Source organism: Phocoena phocoena, chromosome 10, assembly GCF_963924675.1.
Source record: "Phocoena phocoena chromosome 10, mPhoPho1.1, whole genome shotgun sequence".
NCBI lineage: Eukaryota > Metazoa > Chordata > Mammalia > Artiodactyla > Phocoenidae > Phocoena > Phocoena phocoena.
Genome location: NC_089228.1, coordinates 41320984 through 41330938, shown reverse-complemented (window position 1 = coordinate 41330938; position 9955 = coordinate 41320984). Strand labels below are relative to the sequence as shown.

At 48.6% G+C, this 9955-nt stretch overlaps 1 protein-coding gene across 1 annotated transcript; it reads right to left on the bottom strand.

Moving 5' to 3' along the window:
* Window positions 1–3302: 3302 nt before the first annotated feature.
* On the bottom strand, window positions 3303–4370 carry LOC136129008 (C-C chemokine receptor type 1). The gene has a single exon (XM_065885088.1). It carries the CDS (start codon window positions 4368–4370, stop codon window positions 3303–3305), a length of 1068 nt encoding a protein of 355 aa, XP_065741160.1.
* Between the last annotated feature and the right edge of the window lie 5585 nt (window positions 4371–9955).

The window sequence follows — 9955 nt, the reverse complement described above, 5'->3', positions numbered from 1 at the left end:
ATGAGACAAGTTGGCACCACGTGCCTCCTGGTACTGAGAAGAACACAGCATCACTTCTGTGATTTTCCTGCCCTAGCTGAATAACCTGAATCTAATCATCAGGAAAACATCGGTAAACCCCAAACAAGGAACCACCTGCCAGGTTACTGAAGTGTTACAATAAAAAATAATGAAGTCACAAAAGGCCTGAAGAATTGTTCCTGAATGAAGGAAACTAGAAAGCCATGGTGACTAAGTGGTTCTGGACCCTGGCACTATAAAGGACACTGTTTGCAAAGTGGGCAAAATTGGAAAGAGGGCTGTGAATGACATGGTCATATTGTGTCTGTGTTAGTTTCCTGTTTTGATTGTGTGGGAGTGCATCCTTGTCTAAATAAAACCATCCTGAAGTACTAATGGGTGATGAGGCATCCTATTTGCAACTTGCTCTCAAATGGTTCTGGAAAAAAAAAAAAAATGTATCTCTGCATTGTCCGTCTTTTGAGAGAGGAAGGAAAAAAGATAATAAGGAATTTAAGGCAAATGTGGTAAAAAGCTGACAGTAGGGGAGTTTGGAGTGGGGGAGATGGAAGTTCTTTGTGCTATGCATCCATCTTAGGGAAAGGATGAAAAGGAGAAAAGAGTTAGAACAATAACAAGGACGTGGGGTGTGAGCCCGTTCACACAGGGGCAGGGACGGGAGGTGATGGGATGCAGGCAGTTGGGAAGGGCTGGAGGCGTCCTGAGTGACCAAGGAGGGGCCCTGGCAGGAGGAGTCAGATCTCTTATCTGATGGAGCTGGAGAAAGATCGACCCACTTTTCTTCCTTTATTTCATTTAATCCTCAGAACAGCCCCATGGAGTATATACTACTCTTATCCTCATGTTATAGATAAAGAAACTGGAGGTTCAGAGAGTCATCCATTCAACCAGCATTTACTGAGTGCTTGCTGTGTGTCAAACTTTACTGAGGATACACAAAAAAATGTTAAGTGTGATTGGATATGTGTGTGTGTGTGTGTGTGTGTGCATGCGTGCACGTGCATTTAGAAAACAACATTGGAAGGTAACACACTAAATCACTAATACGCTAAGAGAGGTTGCATTTGGGTAGTGGAATTACAGGTGCTTCCATTTTCTTCTTTGGGATTTTTGCCTGTTTCCAGTTTTCTACAATGAATACAGACTGCCTTTGTAACAAGTTTTAAAATAAGTATTATTTCAAAAATTGAACTGGAGGATGTTGTGAAATAGTCTTCATTATGATATTGCTGTGGATCCAATAGTACTTTCTGAGGCAGTGCTATTTTACCAAAGTAGTGGACAAATAAATGTTTCTTAAGTCCATTAAGCCTTCTTCTCTTCACACCGCAGAGAGGCCTGGCAGGTTTACAAGTGGAGAGTTGACACCCACCTTGCTCCTGAAGCCTGTATATAAACCCAGTGCAGCGTGATCGCTTCTTCCCCAGACAAGAAGTTCCTAAACTTTCATGACACCAGCTTCTTTGCCACCAGCTTCTTTGCTAAACTTTCATGACACCAGCTTCTTTCATGACACCAGCTTCTTCGCATGCATAAGGACAGCAGGAAAACACAGTAGGTCCCTGACTGAAGGAGAGGGTGACTTGGTAAGAGCACAAAATTCTAGTGTTCACGAGAGGCCAGCTCAATGGTGTCACTGTGATGTAAGGTGGGACACCCATTCACTTAGGGTGCTTTCTGACTGATGGAGTCCTTCTTCCCCTTTGCTGCCCTGGCACCATGGGCTCTGGGGCAGGTCCACCCGTCCCGCCTGGGCTCAGATGGCATCCCTGTACCTGTCCACTGCACTGACAGCTCTGTGAGAACAGACATCCCTCTTGTATCCATGTCTCCCAGGTCCCAAAGAGCTGGCTCTGAACAAAGCAGGTCCCTTAGTCACTGCTGCTGGACTGAATTGATTTGTACAAGCAATCACTGGGAAGTAGGTGGAGTAAATTAGGGTGAATTCCTGTGGTAGAATTCAGCGCAGGCACCAAAACCAATACTTTGAAATAATTTATTGCCTAGGAAAGTGTTCCCAACATACTGCTACTTAAAAACAACAACAGTGGAAGAGTAAATGCAGCTGAAGTCCATCTTGCTCATGAACATAGATATGCATAGGAGAAAAAAAAAACTAAAGGAAAATACACCAAAGAATGTACAGTGGTTGTCTTTGGGTAGGGGGATTATGAATGCTTTTGATGGTTTTTTATCCCTTTGTGTTTTTAAGCTTTTCTAGAAAACAATTTTTGTTACTGGGAAAATTATTTTAAAAGAAATCTATGTCTGAGGGAAAAGGGAAGAAGACATAATGGATAGGAAGTCCTATCGCACTTCAGGTGAGAGCTGAAGCGTTAAGGACCTTTAGGGTGAATAAGTTTCTTTGAGTTAAGGGCTCCTCGACTTCCTACATCGACAGGGCCCCCACCCTTCCTGGTAGACGTTACCCTCCCAGCCTCAAACCCCATCAGCTTGCACACCAGGTCCCTGTTCTGCTGATGTGTGCAAGGTGGCTGCCAAAACTCTGAGCCACACAACTAAAAGGTCTGGATGGAGAACCAAGAGGAAGAAAAGCAATCCGGTCTCCTTTGACCTGTTAATAATTTCTGCAATAAAGCTGTCAGAATTTACCGCCACATCCCTCAACTTACAGGGAAGGGAGATTCTGAAAAATATTCAGAAAGAAAGGGATGCTAAATGGAAGTAATGACTTCCTCCGCTCCCTGGCTATTTCAAGAAGCACAGCATTTACATTTCGTCTGTGTCCAGCCCACCATCAGATGTCAAGTTCTTCCATCGTGAGTCCTAGGTTCCTCAGGGTTTCTAAGAGCCTAAACCCTGCAGTGGGAGTGGGGTGGGTGGGTGGAGGCAGCCACCAGCTCCTGACTGGCTCTCGGCTCAGAGTGGAGTCCGTGGTGGAAATCACTATTTCCAAGTCCACTGGTGATGGGGCAAGGGTGGCAGATGCTCAGTGGTTTGGTTTACAAATGTTAATGTTCACAAATCTGAATTCCTGTTTGTGACCAAGCCCTTCTTGGTCATCCTTTGTCCCAGTCTTCTGGAATGTCCCGTTTCATTTATTCATCTCCTTTCTACCAAAGGGAAGTTCACAGAGAAAACTCAAGCCCCAGAGGTGATTTGGTCTGGAGCACCTGGAGCTCCCTCAACCCCACGTGGCTACCATTCCATCTGCGTCAGGCATCATAATCTGGCCAGGACACCCAAGCTGCCTCCTCCCCAGCCGGCATGCCAGGCAGGTCACTCTTGTTGGGTCCTGGGTCAGCCTCCAGGGGCCTGAGTCAGAACCCAGCAGAGAGTTCATGCTCCCCGGTGGAGGGGGACATGGAGCTGACCCTCTCTAGCCTCTTCATGGAGAGGAAGGGGAGCCGTTTAGCCAGGCAAACGGCGACCAGCTGACGGGACAACTGCCGTAGATACTTGCGGAACCTCTCACTGACAAAGACGTAGATCACGGGGTTGATGCAACAGTGGGTGTAGGCGATCACCTCCGTCACTTGTATGGCCAGGTCCAGCTGTCTGCTCTGCTCACACTCATGGGTGAACAGGGAGTCTTGGAAAGCAGAAACAAACACAGTCAGATTGTACGGGGTCCAAAAGAGAAAGAAGATGATCATGATGACAAAAATCAGACGCACAGCTTTGGACTTCTTCTCATTTGGTCGTCTGAGCAGAATCTTTATAATCCCTGTGTAGCAGACGACCATGACCAACAGAGGCAACACCAGCCCCACGACGTTCAGTTTCAGAGCCTGGAACTGCTTCCACGTTCTTAGGCTTTCAGGAGGAAAATGAAGACTGCAGGTGTAGTGAGTGGCCTCCCACTGGGTCTTGGAAAAGTACAAGCCCGGGACAGAAGCCAAGATGGCCAGGACCCAGATGACAATGCTGGTGATGATACCAAAGGTGACGGTCCGAGCCCGCAGGGCAAACACAGCATGGACAATGGCCAGGTACCTGTCGATGGTCAGCAGGATGATGAAGAAGATCTCGCTGTACAAGCCCATGAAATAAAGCCCAGAGAGCAACTTACACATGTTGTCACCAAAAACCCAGTCATCCTTCAGCTTGTAGTCAATCCAGAAGGGCAGCGTGAAGAGGAAGATCAGGTCAGACATGGCCAGGTTGAGGAGGTAGATGCTCGTCATGCTTTTGAGCCTCTTGTATTGCATGAGGACCAGGACCACTAGGATGTTGCCTACCAGGCCAAAGACAAATACCACTGAGTACAAGGGGGGCAGCAGCTGGGCCCCAAAGGCTCTCTCCTGTACCTTCTGGCACGGGGTTGTGTCTCCATAGTTGTATTCTGTGGTCATGTCATAGTTCTTTGGGGTGGTGGAAGTTTCCATCCTGGCTTCTCCCACGGGTCAAGGGAAATGGTTTCCGTGTTTACTTTGCTATTAAAGGACGTGGGTTCTGGGTAACAAGAACAAGGCAGTGATTATATGTCTTTAACCACTTGGCAACTGTTTACCGAGTGCCTACTGTGTACCATGCCCTGCTGAGCAAGGGAGACCCAGGTCCTCTCTGCCCTCATGCAACTGGTCGTCTAACACATTAATAAACAAGGCGTATACACATCACTCATTGCTTTGGCAATGAGTGTTGTGAAGGAAAAGTCTGGTGGATGGAGAGCACAGACAAAGGGAGGCCTCACCACACTATTCATGACCAGTGCTTCCCCAGTGCTTCCGATGAACTGGGCCCTGGACTTAGTGTTAAACAACCTTTGAGGGGGTACCATTATCATTCCCCATTTTAGAGGTGATGACACACAAACTGGGAGTAGTTAGGACACAAAGGTAGTGAGAACAAGAGCTGGAGCTCAAACACAGGTGTGTACCTCTCAGGCCCATTCCTGAAACCACATGGCTCTCCTGCCCCCAATCACAAGCATTGACTCTGTACCATGGTGTCCCCAGAGGGATGCTGGGAAGGAAAATAGTCAAGACTGAGAGTCAAAAACTTACAAACGGATCTTTATGGCTTTTGGGGCTAAAAAGATTGTCAGCTAGGGGTGACACAGTGCCCTGGGGGCACATGAAAACGTGTTCTTTTTTTTTTGGTCATCACAAAGACTGGGGGACACTACTGTCATTTGGTAGGCAGGTCCTGTAATGTAAAAATTACCCTACACCAAACACCAATAGTGCAGCCATAGTGAAATCCTAGAAGGTCAACCCATCCCTCAGCAGATGAGGACACTGAGGACACCAGAGTGGGCCCAGCCTGGCCCACGTCACACGGTCTTCTGAGGTTACCCGGGTAACACTGTAACCTCCTGTGATAGCCGTGAGGAGGATTCAAGGAAAGCACAGGCTAGGCGGAATGGGGTCACATGGTATGGAGAAGACGGGGCTTTGGGGGAAGAAAGGCTCAGAACAGCCCCAAGCCAGGAAGTGTCACACAGTGACCAGACAGAGGCTGGAATTCTCCTAAGTTTTTGGATATTTTTAACCAGGGTTGCCTCAAAACAAAACAAACAAAAAACCACTAGATAGCGTGCCTTTGTAGAACTTCCCCAGACCCTGTTTTTAGCACTCCTTTCCAATCACTTATTGAAGACGCCTCCACAAAGGGAGCACAGGCTTTGGTGTAACCTACAGGCTCTGTGACCTCGGATAAGTTAACCTACCTCTCTGAGCCTCCGTTCCTCATCTGTAATGTGGAAAAGTAAGCCTTACCGTGCAGGGCTACTCTAAGGCAAAGTCTGAGCCATCCCCTGGCAATTATCGTGCCCTCAGTAAATATTAGGGGACCTCCTTCCCTGCAGGGGTCCCGTTCTGAGGCCCAGCACCACCAGGAATGTCCCAGGCTTCAATCCTATTCTGGCCAATGTACCCCACTCCCTACCAGGTCTCTCTAGTTAATCTGGAAGATGAATCCTGCTTGACAGTGATGGACACTGACAGTCCCTTCCATCTGTGCTACACTTTGAAATTTCCAAAATGTGGCCATCAATCTAAATTGATTTGACCTAAACACCAATCAGTAAAGTGAGTGGAACCTACATCATAATTCCCATCTTGAAGCTGGAGTCTCCAGTGTTCTTCCTTCTCCAGTGCTTAATGAATGTTTCCTGCTCACAAAATTCACATTTCCGCAGTGGCATTCGGAGATTAAGGCACATGGGGCTGGGGGGTGGGGGGTGGGTTGCTGGGCACCCTGGCTGGGGGACTGTCATTTCCCATCAAATCCATCCCTATGGCTCACTCCACCATCTCCGAACTTGCATATCCCAGTCAAGCCTCTTTCTGGAGGAGCCTAAGCTGCCAGTCACCAAACACGCTGTGTTGGCAATTTCTGATTTTTGCTGCCACTGCCAGTGCTGACAGCTCCGCTTGGCAGTCAGCACTTGTGGGTGAGCGGCCAGGTTTACCGTGTTAGCAGCAGGCAGCGCGGCGAGCAAGGGGTGCAAGGCTGAGCCCGTGAGCCCAGTTTCTGGGGAATTTTGGCAAAGGTGAAGGCAAACTGAGTCAGCACTGTCAGGTGCCATTTGAACAGAGAGTCACCTTCCTACCACTCCCCACCTCCAACTCCATTCACTATTTCCCCAACGTGTCAGGCAGCAGGCAACAGCTCCAGAGTATGTTGCTCCTAAAGGGAGATGGGCTGCGGTGAGGCCTTGGAGGAGAGACCAAAGGAGCATGTTGCCATGCCATGTGTTAGCCTTGCTGCAGTCTGCCACAAAAGTCTGCCCCAGGTCACTGCACTAGTGCTCAGCGGCAGCCCTGGAGCCTGGAACTTTCCAGTGCCAGCATCCTTTAACCTCGGAGTTGGGGAAGTCTCTGAACAGACAAAGGGCAGTTTGTGATGGTAGAAGATACCCTGGCCTGGTGGCGTGCAGGAGGTGCCTTACACTAATTCATAAGAGCCAGCAGTGTGTATTCAGCATGTTGGTAGCTTGGAGTCAACCAGAATAGGAATATTTACACATGGAAATCAGGAAACACTAGCTATCAGGGCACTTTTTCAGGAGAGTCAGCTATTAAACATTTACCAGCACACCAATGCCCTGCAGTCTGAGTAGCCTACAGTTGTCCTGTGAGCCAGCTAAAGGGTCAGTGAGCGGCACACAGCCTGGGGGCAGGCTATGCAAACTTCTGGGAATTTCTAATTCTGAAAGTCTGGGACCCTCCAGATTTAAAGGAGGAAAGGTTGAAGTAAATACCTCCAAGTAGTCCCCATGTCCCTGTATTTTCAGAACCAAATTCTGACCTGCCTCTTTGTTAGAACAGAATGGATGCCTCCCAGGAGGTTACCTGGCCAGCTCCCTGCCTTCCCATAGGTGAAATCCTACCTCCTCCAAAGACATCCCACAGTCCTGATTTTGAGGATCCTTGGGTCTAGTCTTCTTAAGAAATTGTCTCAGTATCAAATCGTCCTTGCAACTGCAAAGTTTTTCTAATTAATACTTCCCTTTTGCTACAATTTCATCTTACCCCACGTTTGGGTTTTGTTTACATGGGGAAATTTGGCAATTTGGCAACTGTCAGTGTCTTGAATAGCTTTCCAGAGAAAGTGCCTCCTGTCCTTTAATACTGGGCTGACTTTCTTAATTCACCAACAACCAATCATACAAGAAAGCATCCTGTTTTTAGCAAAAACAAAAACCCCCCCAGAAACAAAAAAAACAACCTAATTTACATCTGAGCACCCAGTCTTATAAATCCTTCCATCCTCAGTATTGCTATACAATTCATTGTCTTACAGATGCACGGGTGCGTTACTCACACATTTGCCTGGCCTGCGAAGAATTCCCCACCTTTGAGGAGACAGCCAGGTAAAAAAGTCTTCTCCTGCAATGGGAGAAGGACTACAGTCCAACCTGGCCACATGCAAACAACACTGCCCTCAACAGTGACTGATGAACAGGAAAGACAAGTGCCACTTACACTGGTTTCAGGGGATTGTGTCCATGAAGCGTTTGTCTCTGGAGCTTTTAGAATCTTTATGAATTCAAGGTCAAGGTCCTGACTGAGTCAGAAGTCCTCAGCTTCCAGTGTGATGATGGAGATAGAACTTGGGGTCTCAGTCTTTCAGAACAACAAGAAGGGGACAACGTTCTTCTTTCTTGTACCATTGGGTGTCCATGAATGGCCACAACACCGACTGGTGGCCAGTTCCTGAAGGCCAAATGCACTCTGAGGTATTCTTCTGCTCACTCAGCTTCACTTCTCCTTTGGGCTCTGTGCCTTAAGGGGAATGGGTGGAGTTGAGCACGGTGAGGTGGGTGGCAATGAGGTATTCCCAGAACTTGGTGAAGCAAACAGAAGGGTGGGAATGTGTATGGTACGGGGGCAGGGCACAGAGTTCCTGCCCTCACCTAGCAGTCTTTTTTTTTTAAGGTTGCAAAAGAAGGATTTAAACAGGAAACCTGGGTCCTGTTCCTCAAAATGATCCGGCTCATTCAGCCTGAGAGAGGCAGGAGGCCGCTTCTCTTTGGCACCCCTACGTGCCTGTGCCAGTGACTGCTCCCCAGTCTCTGCCCCACAGCCCCACAGAGCGGTTTTACCACGAGGAGCCTCCAGCCCGGAGTGAATACAGGTCTGCTGGCTGGGTTTCGGCTGTCCCTTTCTGATGCTGGGTTCCTGGTTTACGCAGTGGCCCAAGCTCTCTGCTTGAGATGTGGATGGATCACTGTGTCTTCTGAAGCCTTGGATACCACTCCATCAAAGAAGAACACTGAATACTTAGCGCTCAGAGGAGGATGCGTGAGGTCAGCCTGTATGTGGAAAGCGTCACAGAGTGCCTGGCACCCGGAAAAGTGGCTGACGCACAAGGCCTGTCAGGATTCTCCCCCCAGTTACCAGCTCCTGCTGCCACTGCGCTTGTGCCCCTCTGGGTTTCCATTTCCTTCTCTGTAAAATGGGGGTGCTCGAACTGTCCCCACAGGATCGCTGCAAAAGTGCCTATTTCAGAAATCACAAATGTGAATGAATGTGTTTTGAAAATGTCACTTGTTCCTCAAGGCTCAGTTCCCTCGTCTGTAAAACGAAGACTTCAGACGAGGTGACAGTGGGCCCTTCAGTACAATATTCCGTGAGTCTTCTGGGGTTGGGTCTTCCTTCTTCGGCAGCCCATCTTCGAGAGATGGAGGAAGCAGGAGGCAGAAAGTAACTAGACTGACAGACAGCTACGGGCGAGCCTGGAACCTGCCGCGTGATGCAAAAACCAGGCCTGGGGTGAGGGGAGCAACAGTGATGGGCCTCACGTATCAGACAGTCCTGCATTCAGATCCCAGGTCCACCTTTTACTGACTTTGGGCGTGCTATTTATTTATTCTCTTGAGTGTCTCTTTCCTCTTCTGTAAAACAAAGCTAATACTTACTTCATAGAGAGGATTAAATGAAGACACACACACACACACACACACACACACACACACACACATCTGAATGCATGATTCGGTGTGCTGCTGAAGACATTAAAAATGCCTGTGTTACTTTAGAATCTCTCAGGTTCCAACCCTGATGCAGATTCCAGTAATGTGCCTGCAGGGGATCCCAGGAAACACTGCAGGGGATCCCAGGTAACACTTCAGGGGAGGGGAAAGTGGGACGGGGAAGGGAAGGAGCCGATGAAGAGGGTGTTAGAGAGCCAGTGCCGCTGTGAGCCAGGAGCTTGGTCCTACTAGGGAACTTAGGACACCCCTCAGAGTCATCCCAACTTTGGGACGGCCGGAGGGGTGAGGAAACTGAGCGTGTGTCCATCAAATCTCTACCCACTCACTGCTGGTCGAGGGCTGCTTCTTGGGGTATTCTGACTTCCAGTCTGCCTGCACGTTGGTCAAGCTTGCTCCATAAGCAGGGAGCCTCGTATTTTCAGGAAACAGCCTACAATACGCAGAGGTGCACGTTGACATGTGTGGCCAGGGACACTGAATGGTACCCAGGAAATTCCGATGCGTGCCAGCTAGTGTCGGCACAGCTAA

Coding starts and splice junctions, on each gene's coding strand:
- LOC136129008 (XM_065885088.1), bottom strand. CDS start 4,370: ATGGAAACTTCCACCACCCCAAAGAACTATGACATGACCACAGAATAC.